Here is a 26330-nt window from a genome sequence, read left to right on the forward strand (position 1 = left end):
GCATGCTCCTTTTCTAACTTGGCTACACCCTACTGAAGACGACCAATAGTCAGAAATACATATATACGGTTGCCTTCCATCAATATACCTTTTTTGGTTTTTTGTTTTGCGAGACATGCCATTACATTTTACTTATATATATATATATATATATATATATATATATATATATATATATATATATATATATATATATATATATATATATATATATATATATATATATATATATATATATATATATATATATATATATATATATATATATATATATATATATATATTCATAAACAAAATTCATATACCTATTCATAAACTATCAAAAAATTTACTGGACTATAAATTAAAATCGAAATGATGTATCTCTATCGTATATTCATATAAAACTGACCTTTAATTTCCGATTTATTTACTTTTTTTCAGTTAATATTGATTATCACAGTGACTATGTTTGTAACAAGTGTACCTAATTGGCCAGTAGTTTTAATAATAGGTGTTTTCATTCTCTTAAATTTTGTTTTCAAATATTGTTGTATAAAATGTAACAGCAATGTGTGTTTAGTGGGGAAGACCGCTGTAGTCACAGGTGGAAGTTTAGGTAAGATGTAGTCCTAATTTTATTTCTGTTTGTTTTATTTAATAATTCAGTTACTAGTATTCACCTTGACTTATATAAGCATATATTTATAATAAGTATATAAATATCATATAAGTTTATAATTAGGTGAACGAATTTTTAAAATTTTTAAAACTTAAAAATCTTCTTTTGAAGAAGCCTATTCCCAAAGATGTTGACGACTAATATAGCTATTTTCACTTTATTTAATGCTGTTCTAAATAGTCCAGTGGTAGATAGTGGAAGCCACTTTCTAAGGCTATCCTCTTTTTTAAGTGCCGTCTCTCTATTATCATCACTATCTTCAGTCTATCTAACGTTGCTCGAAAAAGTTCTATTTGTAAAGCTATTTGAATTTTTCAACTAAGACACTCTCCTTCTTTAAATACTCTTTTCTCCACGTCTCTCTCCCTACATTATCCATTTAAGCATTTCATATCGCTGTCCCCTCATTACTCTATTTCATATATATATATATATATATATATATATATATATATATATATATATATATATATATATATATATATATATATATATGTACGTATATCTGTACATATAATATATATATATATATATATATATATATATATATATATATATAAATATAAGAGGATTGCAAATACTTTTTGGTATTTTAACATATACGAGGGGATTTCAATATATACCAAGGAATTTTAAAATGCTACAAGTTCACCTTAATCGCCATCATTGAGAAGTGTCTCGACTTCTTGTTATATATATATATATATATATATATATATATATATATATATATATATATATATATATATATATATATAGGTATACCTACATATAATCGGCATATCTTATTTTGCAGGAATTGGACAAGAAATAGTACTATCACTTCTATCAAGGGGTTGTAGAGTTATAGTAGCAGACAAAATAATAACTGAAAGTGTTAAAAATTCTATCATTCAGAAAACAAAAAGCTCAAATTTTGTTCTTGAGTATGTAGATTTTGCGTCTTTCAAATCGGTTAGAAATTTTGTTGAGAAACTAAAGAAAACTGAAGAAAAAGTAGATTTATTGATAAATAATGTTGGAATAGGGAGATGTGATGATAAACCTACTGTGGATGGTTTAAATCTAGTCATGCAAATAAATTACTACAGTCCATTTTTGCTGACACATTTACTCATCGGTAAGTATTTTCAACAGTTTTGTTTTCATTGGTGAAAATCAAAGCAATATTCTAACGTAACAGGTTGATAACGTAGTTATTTATTTATTTATTTATATACACTATATAATTTATGACAGTGTTTTACACTTATTCTAATTGAGAGAATAAACACAACATTAATTTATTTTACAGCTTAGGCAATACAACAGTTTATTTTAGACTAAACTTAAAAATCTAACTTCTTTGTATTTATAGGGTTCCGCTCTGCATCGAAACGTCACTGGAATTTTCTACCTTTCTTTTTCTCGATCTTTCGGTCAGTTTCTGGCGACGCTGCGTCTGCGTTCGATTGTTAGGTTGGGAGAGTGTGGCGTAACATTGCTTCCTCCTTAAGAGATGGTTCCTGGAATCACTGGAAGAACTGGATGCTAGTATCGATAACTAGACCCTCTTTTATAGCTTCTTGTTGTATAAAAGTGACAAGGGACGGTTTTCTCTCCGACTATGCAAATTGCAATAGACTAGTACCTGGACTTTAATATCTTTGAAGATCTCCTTCACCTAATTTTGGACAACCCCCCAATCTAATTGGCTTTGGCATGGCTAACTTTTGCACGTCGCACTCCAGTACGTGCTCTCTCAACTAAAGTAATGCTTCCCATACATCTTGGTAGGTAGGTTGCTCATGGGCAGTGTCTTTCGTTACCAGATAGAAAAGGTAACGTGATGCATCTTGGAGTTTCAAAGCTTTTCCAAGAGCTGGTAGTTAGAATTATAGTTCTGCAACTCGACCAAACTTTCTTCGAAAAATAGATGTCAAACCTTGTGCGTCTTTAGTGAAGTGCGTGTAGATCTTACTTTTCTTAGTGGTAACATCGTGCCTTACTTTATCGGTACCTCCATAGGCTCCCATGAATTTCTCAAACGTGGGGTTATATACTTCTTGGACTTGGTTTACTTCCACTTCTTCATCTACGTCGTGGTCTCTTTCGAATGACGTCAGCCGGTTATGGTGTACTATCATCAGCTTTTTCCTCAGAATCTTGATTATTCGGTAGATAACATCGTTGATATTCTCCAGAACTGATGCAACTTGGGAGAACAACAATCGCTAGCGATCTGAAGATGGGAACGGATCAACTCGTGTATGTCGTCCATTCTTATTTGCAACTCGTCCACGTAATCTTCGCCAGCTACATCTTATCCAGGTCGACATTAAAACTCTAGATCACAAGGTAGTCACATCTTGCGTCCGAATAGCACTTTTGCTAATGTTTGGCCTATTGATTCATTAACAGCGTATCTGTAGGCCATTGCGAAGAACGGAAGACATTGGTCCCAGTCTAGCTGATGATTGGACACCATTTTTGTCAAATACTTGCCAACTGTCTTACTCATCCGCTTTACCATTCCATTCGATTATGGATAATAGGCTGTAATTCTTGTTTTCTATATGCATAGTCTATCACAAATTCTCTGGAATAGATCGGTTTCAGTCAAATGGAAAATATGACGATGCAGTCGAGAAGTGGTATGATCAGATCCAAGACATCTTAAAGAAACTTAATAAACACGAAATTTTATATACTATAGGCGACTTCAATGCAAAAATTGACAAAGGTCGACGAGGTTAGATTGTAGGTCCTTATGGTCTAGGACAACCTAACGATCAAGGACAGAGATTGTATGAATTTTGTAAAGAAAACGATATGATCATTGCAAATAACTGGTATAAACTACCCAAGCGACGACTATACAGTTTGAAAGCCCCATTTGATGATGGCAATAACCCTGACTCCTCAAGAAATCGAATAGACCATATACTTGTAAATGAGCGTTTCCGAAATGCCGTCAAAAGAGTCACTACATTTCCTGGGGTAGATATTGGATCTGATCATCAACCACTTGTAGCATATATTAAACTAAGGTTAAAACGAATTCAGCGAGAAAAAACAAAATCCAATGTACTTAGCTTTGACGAAAAAAACATAAAACATATGTAACATTAAAAAAGAATTTAACAATAGAATAAAAAACATCGGAGAACAACTAGAAGATCCAGAAGAACTACGGAGTGAATTTAAAAACCAAGTTAACGAAATTTTCACAAACAATGATTATAGAAAAAAGTTAATCAAGGAAAATAAATGGATGACAGACGACATCTTGAAATTAATGGAACAAAGTTAACTGATAAAATCTAATGAAACACAATATAGACAACTGCAGAGAAGAATAAAAAAAGGAGATCAAATTAGCCAAAAAAAATAGTTGAGTGAAAGGTGCGACGAAATGAAGGATGTATTATCTAAACACGACTTATTTAATATGCCCAAAAAACTAAAAGAAATGAGTAACATATTTAAAAAATGAGGTCTCTCTGTACTCATTGACAATAATAACAAAATTATTGTAAATGAGCACGAAATAAGAAAAGAATGGCAGCTGTATATATCAGAGTTGTTTGAAGACGACAGGAATAATATTGCCGAATTCTACCAAAACTGTACTGACGGCCTAGGAATTATGAAATGCGAGGTAGAACACGCTATTAATAATGCTAAAATAAGAAAAGCTTGTGGTCCAGATGATACACCAACCGAGTTGCTGAAACTAATAGAGGATGATAACATAAAAGTAGTAGTAAAACTTTTTATTTCAATATATAACACCGGAGTGATTCCCACAGATTGGCTCAAATCCATCTTTCTCGCAATATCTAAAAAACACAATGCGAGAAAATGCTCAGAATATCGATTAATTAGCCTAACACTTTTAAAATTTTCCTAAGAATACTTCACAACAGAATTAGACGCAAATGCGAAGAAGATCTCGAAGATACCCAATTTGGTTTTAGAAATGCTATCGGAACTAGGGAAGCACTTTTTGCGCTTAACATCCTATTACAAAAATGCCGTGATCAAAGAAAATATTTGCATGTTTCGTAAACTTCAAAAAGGCATTCGATAAAGTACAGCATGTAAAAGTAATGCAAATACTGAAAAATATCGGAATAGATGACAAGGATATTCATGTCATTAAAAATTTGTACTGGAATCAAACTGCTGTCATAAAAATTGGAGATAATTACACCGATTAGATCTCCATACAACAAGGAGTCAGACAAGTTTGCATTTTGTCGCCAACATTGTTTAATGTTTACTCGGACCAGTTATTTAAAAAGGCATTTGAGAGACAACCATATGAAATAAAAATCAACGGGGAAGTACTTAATGTGATTAGATATGTACGATACAGTAATTCTGTCAGATAATATTGAAGGTCTCCAAATTCTGCTTGATCATATTAACCAGGTAGGAGAGGAAATGGGCATTAAAATAAACTCAAACAAAACCAAATTTTTAGTGCTTAATCATGACCCACATCCCGATGAAAAGCTTCAATTAAACGGAGTCCAAGTTGAGAACGTTCACAAAATGACATATTTGGGAACTGTGATAATGGACCAACTAGATCCAGACATAGAAATAAAACGTAGAATAGCAATGACTAAAACTACTTTTATGAAAATGGAGTCATTTCTTCGCAATAATCATCTTAGTTTAGAACTAAGACAAAGAATGGTTTAAGTGCTATGTTTGGTCCGTACTTTTGTATAGTGCAGAAGTGTGGACGCTAAAAGTATCATGAATAAAATTGAAGCATTAGAAATGTGGGTTCATAGACGAATGCTGAAGATACCTTGGACAGCAAGGAAAACTAATGAAGAAGTACTAAGGAGCGTCAACAAAGATAGAGAACTGCTAAAGACTGTTGAACATCGAAAAATGTCTTATCTGGGACATATAGTAAAAAAAAGTCGATATAAAATATTACAACTGATCCTTAAAGGCAAAATAGAGGGCCATAGAGGTGTAGGAAGAAAACAAGTTTCTTGGTTAAAAAAACATTCGTGAATGGACTCAGATATCAAATGCAGGACAATTATTCCATATTGCAGAAGGTCGAGAAGCCTTCGCAATGGTGATCTCAAACGTCGGATAATTCTGATAATCCTCGCAACGCGTTCTCCATAAGCCTCTCTCAAATTACGCAGGAGCATTACAGAGTCCAAATCGCATAACGTTGAATTGCCACAATCCAGATCCTGTGTTGAAGGCTGTCTTCTCTATATCTACTGGTTCCATTTCTACCTGCAAGTATCTAGACTTCAAATCCAAAATAGGAAACAATTTACTTCCAGCCAATGTATCCAACGTATCATCGATCCGAGGCAGAGGATAACTATCTTTCTTGGTAACATTCTTCAACAAACGTTGGTCCACACAGAACCTTGTCGTTTCGTCATTCTTCTTGACTAGGACCACCGGAGAGACCCGTGGAAGACCCATGAAGATCATGTTTACCCTGGAGTAGTAACAGCAATAGAAAATGATGAGGTGATGATCAATGCCATGTCAAAATCGTTAAAGTTTTTAAAATGACCAGAAAAACGCGACGAAATATGGTATTCGTGGGACAATGTAATTGGCGCCATAAACCCTCACAAGAAAATTTCCAGACGAGGATTGTATATTGTTCCAGAATGCGACAAATTGTGGTGGGATTAGTTTTAAACTTTATTTTTACTATTATCGTTATAATTAAGGTTATTCATCAAAAATGTAGCCAAGTTCTTTATGCTTCTTTTAAAGTATCACTTTTCTAGGGTATACTTTGCTTCAAAAATTACTATAATAAGAGCTATATTACAAACCTGTTCAATAGATATTTATAATAAAAAGGTCAGATCTTTCGAGTGACGTTATATCCATTCTAAGAAAATAAAACTAAAAAAATGGTGCAAAGTAATCCCATTTTACGGTACCTCTAAAAAGGCCGTATTTAAGATGCAGATTCTCTGTCACTTAGATATAAAATACTTCTAATAATATAACTATAGAAACTCTAAAACCTGCATAGAAAATACTAGCGGACCAACTCGACATCGAGTTTTTTAAATGAAATTTTTATTTTGCGAGAAAAAATAAGTAAAAATATTTTTATCAATAACTCAAAAACTATAAATGATAATTTCGTGAACTTACATTTTTGAACTCTACGTTGAATTCACTATTGATTTGACTAATAAAAACTAATTTAGTTCATCAAATGTCGACATGGATATCATTTAGCAGTTAATTTAGCAGTTAATTTTGCATGCTGATCACGAATCCGGTGACAGATTTGCTCTTGACGTTTTATGCGCGTTTCGGGTCACTTCCGGTGTCGGATCGCAACCGGAAGTACATATTTAGATTCGTCTCGACGAGACCTTTCGATCCATATATACATTGTGGGGTCTAAAACTTAAAGTAAATTTTAACTTCCGGTCATCTCAAAACCGGAAGTGAATTTTTGTACCAAAAGTATATCTTGACAATCTCATACGTAATACTAATAATATTCCGAAAAAATATTTTAATTATCTAATATGGTTTTTGAGTAAAGTGGTGGACAAGAAAAGGGCTTAGCGTTTTAGTATATAAGATAATTGATCCATTTATTTTACTAAGTTCTGAAAGGTTGATAGCCAGCTAAGGTGCGACTAGTCTGAGAGGTTTTTTCGGTCGCTTTTCTTGAGTCCAAATTCATATTAAAGAAAATATCTTGATGTACATTTCATATATTATTATTTGCATCAGCTAAATTTAATAATTTAATTCGGTAAAAAAGTACATTATAAAAGTTACTACCGCGAACCGACTACATGTACACATGTTTTGTTTTAGAGGGTAACAACTTCCGTCACAATAAGATATTGAACCGGTTTCCAAATTTAAATTACTTAATATTAAAATATAAAATTAAGTTACATGTAGAACCTATTAATACTTTTAAATTAACTTGATTAGTGAAATAAAAACATGAATAACCACCAATAGACCTTGATATTTTAAAGCCATCCATTTACGCTAGCAAATATACAGGGTGTACCATCAAATACGCAAGTACCAAATATTTTTAATACTCAATAGCAGTTCAATCGGTGTTGAATAATAATAAATCAAAGAATGGAAAGAAGAGTATTTTTAAAGCGTGTAAACATTTAAGGTAAGTACGTTAAGGTTTAACACTAAAAAGTCGGACGGGCCAGTTTGGCCCCTGTTCCGATTTGAAGTTATTGTAGTTCTTTTATTTGACACAATAATAATTTCATATTTTATGACTTTTAATTTTGATACAAAGTCTTATTTAACGCAAAAAAATATTGTTTACTAAATTTATTAAATGGATTTTCTAACAAACCTACCATAGAAGTCTGAAGGGGCCAAACTGGTCCTGTATTAATTATTATCGTTTTCTCGGAAATTTGACGATTTCTTTTAACTTTCTGTCGGATAGATAAAATTATGTTTATGTACGTTTATTCCTAGAAGGTATTTTGTTACATACTGTTTGTTCCTTGAAAGTATTTTGTTTATTGAGCTGCTTATTAGGTTCTGCTGACTCTCGTTTCTAGAATATTGAAACATTCGTTCAATTGTGAAAATTCAAGACGACTGTAAAGATGTCTCGTCGTGGACTATCAGAGCTTGAACTTCTTGAAGAAATACGAAAAATACAAGAAGATGTTTCGGGAGGTGAATCTGAATTTGCAGAAAATAATGAGTCAGACGATGAACAATACGTACCACCACAAAATAATGATTCAAGTGACTCTGATGCTTCAGAGCAGTTAAAAAGTTTTATTGTACAAGACTCACCAATTTAGGTAAACAGTGCTTCTACAATTCAATAGCACGAGTCAGCTAATTTTATCGTGAATCCAAGTGCATCTAAGCCAAGTCACAAGAGAAAAAGAGGTCAACAAGGAAAAACTATTTCAATGGGAGACACCGAACAATCGAAAGACGAAACAACGTGGAAAGTTATTGATTCTGGATCAGTACCTGGTAAGATTATGATTTTTAGTATCTTCATATTCATTGAATGTTTGCTCATTACAGGACGCCGCGCTCAACACATTTATCGAGAGGAATCAGGTCCTACGTCGTATGCAAAAAGGAACGTGAGGAACAATTGTGTGGTAAGTGCTTGGCATCTAATAATCAACAACAGCATGTTACGTCATATAAAAGAATGCACTATTGCAGAAGCACATCGATGTTTGAAAAATGACACATGGACTATAACTTTGGAAGAACTGGAGGCTGCCCTTGCTATTATGTACGCAAGAGGAGTCTACGGCGCCAAAAATTTCCCAACCAACAGCTTGTGGTCAACAGTATTGGGTCCTCAGTTTTTAGGCAAACTATGCCACGAGACAGATTCAAGGATATTATAAAATATCTCAGATTTGACATAAAGCAAACGAGATCTGAACGATTGAAAACCGACAAATTTGCTCTAGCCTCTGCGGTTTGGAATGGATTTATAGAAAATAGTGGTGCATGTTACAAACCAGGAATAAACCTTACTGTGGACGAACAACTACTTCCATCTAAAGCCAGGTGCCCGTTCACACAGTACATATCAAATAAGCCGGATAAGTTTGGCATAAAATTTTGGCTTTTGACATGCGTGGAATCAAAATATATTGTAAATGGTTACCCTTATACTGGCACTGATCATCTACGCAAGAAAGATACAAGTGTTGGTGAACATGTTGTTTTGCAGTTAATGGAAAATCAACTGGGAAAGGGCAAAAATGTTACGACAGATAACTACTTTCCATCGTTAAAATTGGCCAAGGCATTGCAAAAAAAAATCAACAAGTCTTGTGGGTACTTTGAATCGCAACAGAAAGGAGGTTCCTCCAAGCGTAAAGAGTAAAAATGGAGAATTTTATATGTTACCCATATATTCCAGAGCGACGAAAAGATAACACTTACTGCATACCAAGGAAAGAGTCACAAAAATGTGCTTTTGTTGAGCTCATTACATCAATCAGTGGATGTTGCTGTCGATGGAAAAAAACTTCCTCAAACAGTAAGTTTTTATAATAAAACAAAATACGGGGTTGATGTAGTGGACCAAATGGCGCGTCTTTATACTACAAAAGTTGCTTAAAGACGATAGCCAATGCACGTGTTTTATAACATTCTTGACTTAGGAGCAATAAATGCATGGATTATTTATAAAGAAGTTACTGGAAGTAAAATCAGTCGTCGTAAGTTTATTCTTCAGCTGTGTGAAGAATTACGGGCTCCATACCTTGCCTCCCGAAATCTGGTACTATACCCAGCACCACCGGATTTACCAACCACCAGCACTGTTACTAGCCAAAAAAGAAAAAAATGTCAGTAAAAAATGTTTTGTAAAGGAAATCATACTTCCAATGAGTGCCACGGCTGTAACATGGCAATGTGCGGCAAATGCCAAAAACTACAAACTGTATGGTGTTCCAAATGTTTAAAATGAAACTAAAAAATTTAATCAAATTCTATGGTCAAGAGTTTATATAATTTCTTAAAACTGTTTATTTTTATTTTTTGTTTATTCCCAAATAAATAGTTAATTCTAAACTTGGATTTTATTGATTTAGGAACTTGGGGCCAAAATGATCCCTTCGAGCTTTCTAGGTAGGTATGCTAAGCTCGACTTTCGAGCTTAGCATACCTACCTAAATAAAATATGGGGGGAAAAGTCTTGTATACGTATTGCCTAACATTTTAGCTATCGAATATTACGATAAAATACTTAATAAATAAATAAAGAAATATAAAATTTTAACATTGAATAAATCTTGAATATTTGATCTTATTTGAAACTGGTAACTGAATAAGGCCAGTTTCATTTGTTAAAGAAATTTACGTGGATAATAAATTTTAAACCTAAGAATTAAAGAATAAATACAGAATAAAGAAACTTTTATTCATATTAAAAACAAAAATTTGTCAATACATTAAGTACATATATCGCACATTTACACACATCGAGGACATACAAATATATCCTTGTCGTCTTTTGTTAATCCTATACATTCCTCGTGGATATACTTATTATAACAAAAACACTTGCGCATATCAGCCACTCTATCTTCATCACACAAGAAACAGTACCATGAATCTTTTGTTAAATTTGGTTTTGGTTTTGCTGAGCTATGAGATTGTGCACTAAATAAATCTCTGGTAACTTCTTGTGCTTTTGCATTAATGGCCTGTCGACGTTTTTGGTTGATACTATTAACTCCGGTGTAATCAGCAAACCACTGGGACTAAAACTTGCATTTAGTTCTTCACATGGCTCTGTCTCACTTATTTTGGCAACTTTATTTTTATTATATTTATTTGACATGTAAACTGCATCACTATAATCCTCGCTGGAAGCTGTACCAATTGTGTAAGACCCAGATGAGTCACTGTCTTCGTTTGAGATGTAAGTTTGAAACACTTTGGTCAGTCCTTTTTTTTTTGGTAATTTTCCTTTTCTCACTACTCGAGAATGCTTTGATTTTATTATTTAAAAAAAACATACAGAAGTTAAAACACTTCACCATTGGATGTAGGTATATAAAAACATAGTTAAAACTTTTACAAGAGTCGTCAAAATTTAGACAGTAGCAGCATAACTTTTTTGATCTAATCAGATCATCTTCAGTGCCTTATGTACTTGAAGCTAACAATGAATTTGTGGCTATGACATCCATGTATGGGTATATATACATAATTATATATAATTTAATTTTGGAAAGATGTAAACCCATATATGGATATCATAGCCACAAATTCATTGTTAGCTTCAAGTACATAAGGCACTGAAGATGATCTGATTAGGTCGAAAACTTTTTGCTGCTACTGTATAAATTTTGACGACACTTGTAAAAGTTTTAAATATATGTTTTTATATACCTAAATACAATGGTGAAGTGTTTTAACTTCTGTATGTTTTTTTTTTAAATAATAAAAGCAAAGCATTCTCGAGTAGTGAGAAAAGGAAAATTATCAAAAAAAAAAGGACTGACCAAAGTGTTTTAACTTCTGTATGTTTTTTTAAACGATGGTATACAGCCAACTACTTGGATTTTATAGAGACTTTGGAGAAAAATTTATGACAAAGAAAAATTTATCCCCGATAGAATTTTCAATGTAGATGAAAGTGGTATATCTATCGTACAGTCAAAGTAATTGGTTTGCATGGAAAAAGGCTGCACTGACATCTTCTGAGCGTGGATCTCTCATTACAATCGTTGCCTGTATGAATGCAACTGAAATCTTCGTTCCCGCTTTAGTCATTTTTCCACGCAAGAATTTAAGCTATCAACTAAAAAAAGGGGTTCCACCGAAAATTATATTTGCGGCACATCCCTCAGGATGAATACAAGCAAATCTGTTTACAATGTGGTTCCAGCAGTTTATAGCAGTTGTAAAACCTTCGAAAGAGAATCCTGCCCTTCTCAACTTAGACAGACATTTCAATCACACCCAAAATATCGACTTAATTGATTTGGCCAGACAAAACTATGTTTCAATTGTATCACTCCCACCCCATTCATTACACAAAATACAACCACTTGGTAGGACATTCATGGGACCTCTAAAAGCCATGTACAGCGAAGAAATTCGACAATGGCTACGACATAGTAATCGGCCTGTTAGTGCTTATGATGTAATGGAGCTTTTTGGGAGAGCCTACATTAAATATCAGAAGGCTGATATAGCTATCAATGGCTTTAGAGATACTGGAATTTTTCCTATTAACCGAAACATATTCACGAATCTGAATACAATGTGGAGGCATGTAAGAATCAACAGCTTGCTCCAAATTCTACCATTTCCCAGGAACTAGACGAGCAGAGAGAATTAAATTCCAGTGAAACTTAAAATTGAATGGTGTTGAAGTTGACGTGGCTGTACCATCAACATCAAGAGCATCTGAGTTGAATAGTATTGAAGTTGAACTGGCTGTACCATCAACATCAAGCGTATCTGATTTAGTTGTTCGCCAAAGTCATCTACCCAGAGCCAACCTCATAATAAACATGGAACACAACAAAAATTTTTCCATACAATCGCATTTCGTATCAACCCTATACCGAAAATTAAGAAAAGAGCTTCTACTAGAGGACGTAAAGCAACCAGTTTAGCACTTATTACTTCTCCTTACAAATTGCAATTAAAAGAGGCTGCAACAATTATAGAGGAGAAATTAGCTAAGACCAGTAAACAACCGACACGTGGTAAAGGTCGTGGTTCAAAATGTCTCCCGTTGCAAAGAAAAGAGAAAGCTAAGAAAAGTCTTAAGTTCAAGGGAGAATTTAGCTCCGGAAAAGACTCGCACGACATCATATCCTCAGGTTCTTCTGAGTTAGAAATTCCACCAGGTGTATCTTCCTACACAGTTGAAAAGGACGCGGAGTGTTTGTTTTATGTTAAATTTGCAGATGCCTGTAAAGGAGAGCGTTGGGTTAAAAGACAACTATATATGCGATTATTGTCGTACTTGACTGTCAATTATTAAATTTTCAATGTAAAATTACAATTTCGTTCATTTAAATTGTTAGTGTTTTATTTTTAAGTTTTTCTTAAAATTTTCTCTAATATTTTTTTAGGAGCCTACATTAGGAGACATTTCTCGAACATACAAAAATGCAATGTTCAAGAAAAAAAAATGTCACGCCTACAAAACTTAATAAAAAAATATAAATAAAATAGACACATATTTAAAACATAGTAAGGTATATGATGACCTGCCCGGAAAAACGTTGAAACCGACAAAATGAAATTTCTCAGATAATAGCAAAAAAATATTTTGACAATATTATTTACTAAATTTTGTGAATTTAAGTGGTGCTTGTGTGTATTATTATTAAGGTAATAATGTTGAATATAAATAACACAAAACAAAAGACTAATGAGCGCAGAAAACCAAAAGGTAATTTCTTTCAGAAGAAAAACTTTACATGTGTACCTAGTGTTAACGAAAATGCAACGTTTTTCCGCTACTTATACACAATATTCCTTGGAACGTTTTTAACTTAGGAAAATACGAACCTTATTAAAGGATCCCAAACTTACAATTAATGGTTCAATAAGCTTGTAAACTGTATTTCGGACTGCAACTCGTCCTCTTGGTCTCTTGAAAAGGTTTTTTTGATCTTGCTGATTTGATTAGCTCAAGTACATCTTGTGTGGAATATGGCTGATTGCTTTTTTTACGTTTTCGATGAGAGCAAAATGCCTATCACACGGTAAAACTATGTCCTGCTACTAAAAATTTTGATTTACTTCAGTAAAGAAGTTTGCTGACATTAGATAGTGACACAATGATATCATCTTCTAATTATTGTTTTGACCAACACATCGATCAGACCATAGTATAAGTTTTCGTTCCGCTCCAACCTCTAGTCTTTTAAAATTCTCAAGAACATACCTTAAAATACAGGAAAATATTCCAGCACTGTCCCTCTTGGCTACAGTTTCATGCCAACAACACATAGTAGCTTCAGAGGTAATACGCTGGTAATAAACATCGGAATGTGATAAGTTAGGTATAAAAATGACTTGTTGCAAATCCACACATAAAACTATGACATTAGAATTCAACTTAGCTGCTTCTTCATCAGCTTTCAAAGATGAGTATACACTTTCTGCTTTTCGGTGATCTAGCTCGGATTCAGTTTGAATCTTCTCCCGTTCTTGCTCATTCTCTGCAGCACTCAGTTTAATAAAATTCTTATCACATACTTTGCAAGTATCGAAGCGAGGAACTCCAAAACGTAAATTCAAATCTTCTTTGAATATTTCTCTCTAAGTATGGAATTTTACTTCAACTTCTGGATACAATATTTTAAAGAGCTCAAACATTCTGCTAATGTTTAGGTCAGGGTTGAGCCACTGTTTTTTGTTGGAGTTTCGAGAATAGTGGCTTTCTTGAGATGAAAAAGACGAAATATGTTGTCTGATTAGGTCTTTTACAGACTCTTTGCTTTTTGTTGGCCGATTTACATGCTTTCCATGATAGACAAGCAACTTTTGATTTGACTTGATTTTTTCAAATAAAATTTAAACTCTGCGTTTTGTTTTAGAAAAAGTTTCACAAAACATTTTTTTGGCATACCTGTTGTCTTTTTCCAGTAATCAACAACTAATATTTTACAGTACACTGACGTTTTGACGTGACTTCATCTACCCTCCTTCTCTTTGGCTCCGCTACTTCCATACATAACCCCAAATATTGTGACTGTTTATTATATGTTTTCTTATAGAAATTATCATATAAGTTGTCTCATTTCCAGCGTAATTAACTGACATCCGTTGAGCGAACAGGCACAAGATCTAGCCTAAAAACGGAAACATGAGTTTACAGATTTTTAACACATGTAACGTTTTTTCACTTACCACATTAGGAGGCAATTTTTCTGGAACAGGAACATTTTTATAATTATTATAAAGTTGTCCACTGTTTTTTAAGCGCTTACGCTTCTCTTTCACTCAGTTTTCAAAATATATTTGTCGTTTTTTTACCTTTATTTAGATGATTTAAGACACGTGTTGTAGACGATAACTCTCCACACTCCGCCATGTTTAATGCACAAGTAACGTTTTTCTACTCGCGCCGTGTTTCGTAGTTCTGTAAGGAGGGTATTAAATTGAAATTACTGCTAATAGATGGTGTCACTAGTTTGCTTAATGCATAAAGAACGTTTTTACACTGAAAAATCACTTAACCAAAATTTGTCGCTTACAACGTTTTTTCGGGCAGGTCTTCATATATTGAAAAATGTTTTATTTTTTTTTAATTTGAATTTTTTTAAATTCAAAAACAAAGTGGAGGCCCGGGTTTAGGCAACTTCCTCTATAGTAAATACTTACTTGCATTTTTTTTGTAGACTTGTTGAAAAAATCCGAAGAACCCAAGATTCTTTTCACATCATCAATGTTTTCGTTTTTTCCTTATACATGTATCGAAAACGTAACAGACGATAACATTATTATATCAAATAATATGACGACCTATTTTGCATCAAAATTTTTTACGGCAGTAGCTTCAGATATTTTTGCGAAAAAACTACGTAAGGATAACATCAAGTGTAACAGTTACCATCCTGGAGCAGTTAAGACAAATATTTTCAATCAAGCGCGAAAATATATGAATATAAATATTTTTGATGTTTTGGTAATGTGTTTTGTGGAAATAGTAGTTTTCTTTGCTGGACAGGTAAGGAGTATACTGTGTTATAATTTATTTTACGCTATATATCATCATCAATATTTGCTGAAAAGCGCTTTTTGAGTCTTTTGGGCCATTCCAGGATTTTTTCCATTCTGATCTGTTTCATGCTTTTTTTTACAGTTTTTTCTTATTTTTAAGGTTGTTATATAATTTTCTATTTGAGGAGCAGACTTTCTATATGCATTTTGTCCTTTTTTGTAAATTTGGCAAATAGAGAAAAACTGTTATGCGTTTGGCAAGGAATTGAACGAAAAACTGATATACCTAAAATATGGATGAAAAATCATTCAAATATTATACCTATAATGCTAAAAATCTAGTATTGATAATATCCCAAAAAACTTGAAAAAACTGTTGGACAAACTGCATTTAGATTGTCATCCTTGGACAAAACGCATTTTGATTGTCTACACCAAGCGGTATGACAGACTTTTGGTAGTAACGATGTAAAAAAACTCAAGTAGCTTCATAAAAATAGTATTTTATTTTTAAATACAAATTAATGTTTAAAAATGAATGGAACAATAATGGCATTTTACATATCATAAAGGTCCCCATGGTCATCATCATTGCAATGACAGCACTCAGCTCCTTTGATAACGTCATCATCCTCAGTTTCACCAAGGTTAACTTGATTGTCATTTTGCTCACCAGTGTCAGAAAGAATTGGTTGTAACCATGTTAGCTCAGGATCGTTGACCCAATTCACCCCTGATGGTTCCACTAATAGTTTCGAGAGGCTCTGGAGTTTTTTTGGTTTAATTTCGTTTTAGAGTTCTACAGCAGGTAAGTGTAAAGTCGAAAGCTTTTTTCCACGTTTCAATAATGTTTGGAATTGTTTGGATGGATCATTTCTGTAGAACAGTTCGGTCTTAAGCAAAATATTGTTGTTATTTTGTGATCTCTTAATAATAATTCGTTTGGCTGCACTGATTCCTTCAATTTTTTTTAAACAGGTTAACGCAGTTTTTATATCATAAACAGTCCAGTCTCTACCAAGTTGTTTAACTTCTCCCTTCTTGGAGAAAATTTCATAATATTGTGTAGGGGTTTTTATTGTACTGTAGGATCGTGTAACTTTTTCTATTTGCCCGAAAACACGGTCCGCTGGCAAATATGAATGTCCGCGTACCGGAAAAATAAGTACCACAGATTTAATATTTTGTGGGGCATCTCTGTATAACCATAGCATGAGCATATGCATCATGTGTGCATTTTTATTCTGCCCGCACAACCATCTGCGAATAGTGTTAACTGTTTTATACCTGATCCAAATTCAGATTTATTAAGAAAATCACGTAGAGCAGAACTTGTTTCTGCAGATCCCCTTTTTGCTTGATGTTCCATCCAGGTGTAGAAAACTGGCTTTTTAATATCCACGTCGGTTACACAAAAACAATAAAAAGACAACTGCTGGGCGTAAAATGCATCTTGAATGGGCACTTTCGATAAGACTTGATCCTGCTGAAGGTCAAATCAGTAGGAAACAGTGTGTTCCTGTTTTTTCTTAATTAGTTTAAAAAATTGTTTGGCCCGTATTTTATGTACACGTAGAGAAGTTCTTAGTTTCTCTATTTCAGTTTTGTCTTTACAAAGGCTAATAGAAGTTTGGGTCCTGACACAAAAGCCACATACGTCAGTAGCGGGGCTTCCAAATGCAATATTAAAATGACTATTAAAGATCCTACTAAAATACTTGTAATTTACTTTCAAATTCTCAGCAGTACTTTGATTGTACAGATTCCATAAAATAGTAATATTATTTTCAGATGATAGATAAATGCGCCAAGATTTAGCACGCCCGTAATGACTTTCATGTCCTTTCAAACTGGGTATAAATTTTTTAACAGCTTCAAATTTTTCAACATTCTTAAAAGATCGTTTGTCCCCTCCACGGTTCTCAACAATACCACTGCCAGATTGCATTTTTCGAGCAATAGTATTTACGCGTCTCTGACTGACACTAAATATGGATAAGAATAATTTCTGGCAAATGTAATTTTTTTTCCATTCTTCCAAACCTAAAAAAAAGAATATTATGCAGCAAGGGTCTAGAAAATCAATAAAATTTCGTACAGCAAAGAATTACAGTAAAACTTACATGATGTCTTATAAAGAAATTGTGGGATTTTCTTTCTATTTTTCGGTTCCGACTTCTATCTGGTTTTTCAACATCCATAAAATGCCCCAAATGATTATCCTGTATATTTTTGTTTATTGTTTCATAAAACATACTTCTAATTGTCCTAACATCGTCTTCGAATACTTCATTACAGCAAAAATCTTTTCGATTAGGGTGATGACAGGAAAAATCAACAAAATGTTCCAAATTAGGATAATGATTTGAATGCCTTGAAAAGAGAATGATATTAAAATATTAACGACAACAACATAAGAACTTAAGATGATATTGTGTAAACAACACTAAAATACAAAAGTATCCTATAAGTCATTAAAGCTTACCTAACATTGCTTTTACGCTCTTTAGAAGTTAGATGTATTTTTCTTTTTCTGCTACCGCGGTCCGTATCACCAACTACATGATCTCCTGTCACAACTACATCCATTATTTTATATTGTTTTGTTGAAAATCGAAAAAACAAACGCACATAAAACAAACATAACAGTATAGACACCAACTATACAACGACAACGACCGCCAACGACAATCAAATCGCAATTAGTCCCTAGCGCACGGACAAACTTCATTTAGTTCGTCTACCGTCAATGGACATACAGCACATAGAAAGTCCAAGGTATTTTTTTCATTTAATTTACAGACAACAGAATGCATTTAGAACGTCTTTCGTGACACAAAATGGTGGCTCTATACATATAGTTTGCGATGCCACCTTTGGTTGAAAATTTGAAAAAATGGACAAAATGCATATAGAAAGTCTGCTCCTCATTTGTTCTATGTATCTCAGATCGGTTTTCCTCTTGTTCTTTCTCCTACTGCTACTTGTTTGCTTATTTTGTTTGATAGTTCACAATATTCCATTTTTTGGCATGTCCCATCCAACGCAGCCATCCTATTTGAATAAATGTTACGATATCGTGATCCTGGTATATTTTGTATAGTTCAAAGTTTTATCTTCTTCGCCAAATTCCATTTTTTATATGCATATGTGCAGTATGATTACGCTAAGTAGTTGCATCTAAAAAGTGTAGCGGTTATATTGCCTACCACATGGGTATTACTGACAGAGGGTTGAAAACTGGGGACAGAAATTATTGGGGTGGAGACAGGGTCAACAAAACAAACCGGAACGTATGCGAATTTCTACCTCTTGGTTTGGTTGGAGAGCTGGGTCGTGAGTAAGTGAATAGAAGGGACTGAAAAGGGGCAACAACAAAGGAAGAAAATCAAAAAAGTACTTACATGGATTTCCTGGACAAAACAACACAAGAAGGTTTCTAAACTATTTAAATTTGGACGCCGTTTACAAGAATCTTCCTGCTGGATGAAAGAAAGGTTTTTCTTTCCTAAAAAATATAAAAATGGTTAGAATCTTTTTAAAGGAAATAATACTACACTTGGTTTAGGAAGAAACAGTACATATTTATTATCACTTCACCACAAACAGTTACAAATACAGATAATAATAACAAAATGCAAAAACAACTTACAATGGGGCTATCGGTTTACAACAAACTCTAGACGTTGGGGACACTATAAGAATTTAAATTATTACTAAATTGAAAATATCTAGATCTTTTAATGGAGCTTACATTGAGTACAAATAAAACAAAACAATTATTTCCAAATTTTTGGTTATGTACCAAATGTCCAAAGAAGATAATGCTAAGTGTCACATGTCAAGATTAAATATTAAAACTTTTAACTTTTTGAGATATTTATTATATTTTTAAAAGTATTTGCATTAAAAAAAAAGAAGAAAGAAGATAAGAATAATTAATATGACAATTAGTCAATCCATAAAATTTATAATTTTATTTATTACAATTTTTCAACTTGTCATGAAAGCAATTATTAATGAAAATGTATATTTTTACTTAGTAAAATTTTAACAAAAGTACCTTGATACAGTATTACTGGCCGATGTATTTTCTTTAAAAGTTTTTGGGGTTGGAACTGGATCCAAAATACTGCAAAATAACACAAATGCGTCTCACTCAAGCTGCAGATTGATCTGAAGTGACCAGGGAAAACAAATAGACGAAGTTGGACACTGGATTATCGGGCTTTGGGTTAATAAACTGCAATCTTCAAATCTTGGCTTTTCAAACACTCCTTGAAACCATGTGGACCTCTTTAATCGTCTGCTTAACGCTGCTTACAAATCTCCCTCATGGGACACAACACATACAACAAATCGATGATTAAATTCTACAAAATTGTCACATTTGCATTTGATTGAATTCACCTTTTCACAAACATAATCTGCCGGCTTTTTGAATATTACACACCCATGGTCTTTACCTTTCCAAGTTTAAAATCCAACTTCCACTTAAACTCCACATTTAACTGCTACAATATAGTATATTTCCATGACAAAAACGAAAAACGAAAAGCCATTACGATTTTAAAAAAAAATCCGGACTTGAAACAATGAAGTGACCACTTCGGTGATCCATTGCAGATTGATAAAATCCACACTGCTACTACACTACACATTTTCCCATGACAAAAAAAGAATAACGAAAAAACAGAGTGACTTCATTCCTGTTTATTTGACGCGCAAAATATCCTAAAGCGGCTTCATGATCAAATGAAAGCATTAAAAATTATTATACACAAACCAGAAATGTTTATATTATCATTGCCAACGATGCAAAAGTATTGAAAAAATATTTTGGTATTTTAACATGTACGATAGCAAATAGAAATACATTAAAAATATTCGTCGGTGTTTTAATACATACAAAAGAAAGTAGAAATGCTACAAAAGTAAAGTGGTATAAGACCAGGATCAGAAAAAGTATTTACACCTATATTCCGTTGTAATATTTATAATTTTACTAGCTGACACAGTGAACTTTCTACTGTGTTCTTCTTCTTCTTCCTATGCCCTCCCCATTAACGGAGGTTGGCGACCACATTTTTAAAAGCTTCTCTGTCTTTTGCAACGTGGAATAATTCGTCTACAGTCATGTTTGTCCAGTCTCGAATATTTCGCAGCCATGACTTCCTCTTTCTACCTATTCCCTTTTTGCCATTGACTCTACTCTGCATGATGACCTGCAGAAGACTATATTTATTATTTCTTAGTACGTGTCCAAGATATGCAGTCTTGCGTACTTTTATCGTTCTCAACAATTTTTTGTCTCGACCTATCCTTCTCAGCACTTCCTCATTGGTGACCCTGGCAGTCCATGGAATTCTCAACATTCTCCGGTATATCCAAAGTTCAAAGGCTTCAATCTTTTTAACTATTTGCGCTTTTAGTGTCCATGTTTCTACCCCGTACAATAGTTGCGACTAGACGTAACATTCAACAAACCTCAGTCTCGGCGCAGTATTCAGATTTTTGTCACAGAACAATTGTTTGAATTTTAAGAACGCTGCCCTTGCTATTTCTATTCGTACCAGGATCTCTTGGTCTGGATCTAATTCTGTGTTGATGTAAGCTCCCAGATATTTATATTTTGTCATTATCTCTATTTGCTGTCCACCAAGAGTTAGTTGTTCATTATTTATTGGACTCTTTGATACTATCATAAATTTGGTCTTATCTGTGTTGATGTCCAGTCCCATTTGAATGCATTCACTATTTATTGCATCTAGTAAAGTTTGTAGTTCTTCTATACTCTCAGCCATAATTATCGTGTCATCTGCAAATCTCATGGTGTTTATGATTTCTCCACCAATTCTTATTCCCTCTTTTCTTTCCCATAAGGCTTTTCTGAATATGACCTGTGAGTACACGTTGAAAAGCGTCGGAGACAAGACGCATCCTTGTCTAACCCCTCTCGCAATCGGTATATTATTTGTTTCTATATCGTTCACCTTTACTACTGCTTTCTGGTTCCAGTATATAGCCTTAATAAACTCAATGTCTTTTTTGTCTAAATTGATGTTTTTTAATTCATCTAATAACTTCATATGCTGCACTCGGTCAAAGGCCTTCCTAAAGTCTATGAAGCATACATATGCACTCTTGTTATATTCCCGACATTTCTGCAAGAGTACCGTCAACGCAAATAATGCCTCTCTTGTACCCATGCCTCCTCTGAAGCCAAACTGAGTTTCATCTATCTGCTCCTCACATTTCTTATAAATTCGGTTTTGAACAATTTTCAAGAGAATCTTTAAAGGGTGGCACATTAGGCTTATCAATCTATAGTCATTACATGATTTGGGATTGTTGTTTTTTAGTAGAGGTAAAAATATCGATTTAAGCCATTCTTCCGGGATGTTGCCCTCTACATATATGTGGTTGAGAATTCGGGTGAGTCTCTTTATATTACCGTCATCTAAGGCTTTTAACAGTTCAACTGGAATTTGATCAGGACCCGGTGCTTTTCCTTGTTTTGCATTCTGTAGGGCATTCTTTACTTCTGAGGGTAAAATTTGTAGGTATTGTTTTTCTTCACCTATATCTTGTTCATTTTCTCTCTCGTCATGGAACAGATGGATTATATATTGCTCCCATACTTCCTTTATTTTGCTCTCTTCAGTAAGTATTTCTCCATTATTATCTCTTGTTATGAGTGTTCTTCTTTGTCTGGTGTTGCCTGTAAGTTCTTTCATTTTTTTATGTAAGTTTGAGGTGTCATGTTTGTTGCTGAGTTCTTCCAATTCCTGGCATTCTTTGTTCATCCATTCCTCCTTAGCCTTTCTAATTTCATATTTGATTTAATTCTTGATGGTTTTACATTTATTTTCATCTTTATTTTTGTATTTTCTTTTTTCAGTTATTAGCTCAACTATTTCCGGTGTCATCCAGTCTTTTTTAATGGTTTTTTCTTCTTCGCCTAGGACCTCCTTTTCCGCTTTTAGTATGGCTTTTTTCATATCTGTCCATTCAACGCTTCCTTCAGTTAATTTATTTATCTCTGCGTTTAGTTGCTGTTGGCAGTTGTCGTCTTTTAGGTTTTTGATGTTGATTTTGGTGATTTTAACTTTTTTCTCCGGTTTCCTGAGTTTAATGTTGACGTTTGCTAGTAATAGATTATGATCCGTATCTGCATCTGCGCTTGGATGTACTGTGTTAGAATTAATAAATGTTTTATGACATTATAAGCTAAGCTATATTAACTTTTTATTTAATATTTTATTTATATTAAGATCAAATTAATTAAGTTCAATAAAGGTTGAAAAAGGAACTAATTCACGTGGCAACGAAGTAACCATTTGCTGAATGGATAGCACCCATTGAAGGAACTTATACTAATGTAAAACAAACAAATTGGCGGGGGTATCATCTAAATTAAAATGGGTTTAATAATAAACACCAACAAAACGAAGTATATGAAAATAAGCACTCAACCACAAACCCTACAGCCACTTGTTATAGAAAACGACGTCATCGAAGCAGTGAACGAATTTGTTTATCTGGGAGCGTCCTTAACACTGAAAATAATACTACCGCAGATATAAACCGCAGAATTTTTACGGCCAACAGATGCTATTTTTGGCCCAATCTTCTCCTTAAATCCACAATTATATCGAGAAATACAAAAATAAAACTCTACAAAACAATAATACACCCAGTTCTAACATATGGTTCAGAGACCTGGACTCTAACAAACAATAATGAAAACATGTTAGGATGTTTCGAAAGAAAAGTGCTAAGGCAAATCTATGGAGCAGTTAATAAAAATGGAGTGTGGAAAAGACGATACAACTTCGAACTTTATAGAATATACCAGGAACCTGATACTATAAAACATTAAGATAGGACGTCTGAGGTGGATAGGGCATGTAATGCGGATGGAACAAAATGACCCAGATAGAAAAATGCTCCTTGATAGACCCATTAGTCAGAGAAGAAGAGGAAGACTCAGAACAAGGTTCCTTGATAACATCGATGAAGACATGAGAAATATGGCAATACGTGCTTGGCGGAGAAAGCCGATGTATAGGGACGACTGGAGAGAAATTCTTGTTGTAAAGCCAGAATGATGATGATGATTATCTAAACTTTTGTCACAAAAAATCGCAGACAACATTCAACGTGTACTCAAAAACAACAGTTTTGCGGTTCTTTTAAAATTATTGATGGGGATAATAGTACTTTAAATCTAGTATCTGGATGTAAGAAATGCGTTATCTTACCGTGTGATGTGAATGCCTTTTTACAACGATTACATTACAATCATAACTGTGTAGTTAGTAGAATAATGTAATAATATTTTTATATAAGACGGGATGCAAGAAGAATATGTAGAAGAAAAAAGAGAGAAATGTTAAATATAAAAATATAACAAAGTTCAAACTATAATAACAAGAACAACAGTGTGCAAAAAAACGGAGCAATTATCAGCGAGAAAGAGGAACTAATGAAAAGGTAGAAGTAGCATTTTCAAGAGCTCTTAAATCCTGCAAAAAAGAACGAAACCAAGAAGTATAAATTATTCAACATACAGCAGAACAACTAGTTGAGAAATGAACATTGAGAGAAACTATATACGTCATAAAACAGCTTAAATTATTCTTCTTAAAGTGTTATACTTATTTATGTATTTAGTATATTTTCTATACTCTTTAAAAGAAAGGATGTTATGCTAATATGCTTATAAGACTTTGACTCCTCTGAAGGGCGTTTGCCACTCTTAGGAATAAATCAGACGCTAACAACACTGTTAATAATTTATTCATAAAATCTGCATCAGGTATTATAAAATATTTTTAAATTATTTTAGACTCCAAGAGACGCCAGTCAAACTGCAGTAAATATCGTAGTTTCAGAAGAATATAAAAATATTACTGGAGAATTTGTTGGTGCATTTCTACCAAGTTATAAGCCTCAGGGCTCAGATAACGAAGTACTTTGTAGTAAGATATGGAACGCCTCAGAAAAATTGGTAAAACTCCAACCGAATGAAAAATTATAATTAGGTTCAATTGTTTTTGTGCAAAAATTGTTATACATTTTCTTAATAAAGTGTGATAGATTTGTTTTTATTTATAAATCATGTTTTGTTAAGCAAACTAAAAAAGTGGTACAGTAGGCAGTAGGTACTGCAGTCAAATAAATTTAATTATTATATAAACCAAATTTGTTTAAAAATAATAATTGTATTTATATGAATTTATTTTAAAACGATAATTATTATAAAAATTTTGGTTTTCGAAAATTTCTAATTTCCCCATGGATTTGGCAATCGTCCCAGTCAGCTTTTTTTGAGAACTAGAAAGGTGGGTTTGATTGTTACTATTGGTGACTCGACGTATGACTGCGAATTGTTTTTTAAGCAATAATTATTAATATAGTAAATAGTATCTTTAATTTAGTGAGTTTTGAGTTTAAATAAAGTTAGTTAAACCACGTCGTGCTTTACTTATCTCTTTAATCTCTGAACCTACAGAACAACGTAACAATATTTGACTTCTCGTAGTTCTATATCGGACGAATTATTTATTTTGATCCATAAATGTTTGCAAAGGTCAATATCGTCGGACCTTTGTTTCTGGGTTCGTTCTTATGAAATTAAATGTGACCTTTTTCAAAAGATCAATATTTTTTGTGCTGAGGTGAAAGTTTCTGAATTGAAATGAAGATATCCCAAATACTGTTAAATTCAACTGAGGAGTGCTGCATGCTGACGTCAGATCCTCTCCTTGGTAAGGTATTCCCATTTCCTTTATTACCTTCGGCATGGCTATATGTGTGAGCATGTCGAAGGCTCTTTTAAAATCCACAAAGCATATAAAAAGTTGTAGAATTGATTACACTAGAAGTATGTTAATTTGGTCTGTGCCTGATCAGTTCGGTCTGAAACTGGCTTGTACCTTTTGTTAACAGTGGTTACACACCGTTTGTCTATCGGTTGTTTATAATTCTTCTTCTTCACGTGCCATATCAGAATTATCCAACGTTGGCGAAAGAAATGTCTTCATTTGCATAAAAGTAGTTTTAGTCATTGCTATTCTGCATTTTATTTTTATGTCTGGATATAATAATAGGCCCGTTATGACAGTTCCCAACTATGTCATTTTGTAAACTTTTTCAAGTTGGACTTCATTTCATTGAAGTTTTGCAAATGGATGTGGGTTAAGACTAAAAATTTGGTTTTGTTTGAGATATTTTAATGCCCATTTTCTCTCGTACTTCGTGCATACAATCAAACAGAATTTGGAACCTTTCAATGTGTTCTGACAAAATTACTGTATCGTCCGCGTATCTAATTATTGCTGTTGTTCATAATTGCTGTTAGTTTATTTATGGTATTTAGAAGTGTGATTCCTATCCAGCTTTTCCATTCTTTAAGAACTTTTCTTCTCTCCATGTTATGATGCTTGGTTGCAGTCAGCTGTGGTTG

The 26330-nt window shown here is 33.3% G+C and overlaps 1 protein-coding gene across 1 annotated transcript; it reads left to right on the plus strand.

The window, feature by feature from the left end:
• The first annotated feature begins 405 nt into the window (after positions 1-405).
• Positions 406-24980, plus strand: LOC140441534 (retinol dehydrogenase 13-like). The gene is made up of 4 exons (XM_072532318.1): positions 406-598; positions 1458-1781; positions 15538-15866; positions 24711-24980. The coding sequence occupies exons 1-4, from the start codon at positions 448-450 to the stop codon at positions 24900-24902; spliced, it is 996 nt and encodes a 331-aa protein (XP_072388419.1). The 5' UTR covers positions 406-447; the 3' UTR covers positions 24903-24980.
• The last annotated feature ends 1350 nt before the right edge of the window (positions 24981-26330 follow it).

This window comes from Diabrotica undecimpunctata, chromosome 1 (genome assembly GCF_040954645.1).
Source record: "Diabrotica undecimpunctata isolate CICGRU chromosome 1, icDiaUnde3, whole genome shotgun sequence".
Lineage (NCBI taxonomy): Eukaryota > Metazoa > Arthropoda > Insecta > Coleoptera > Chrysomelidae > Diabrotica > Diabrotica undecimpunctata.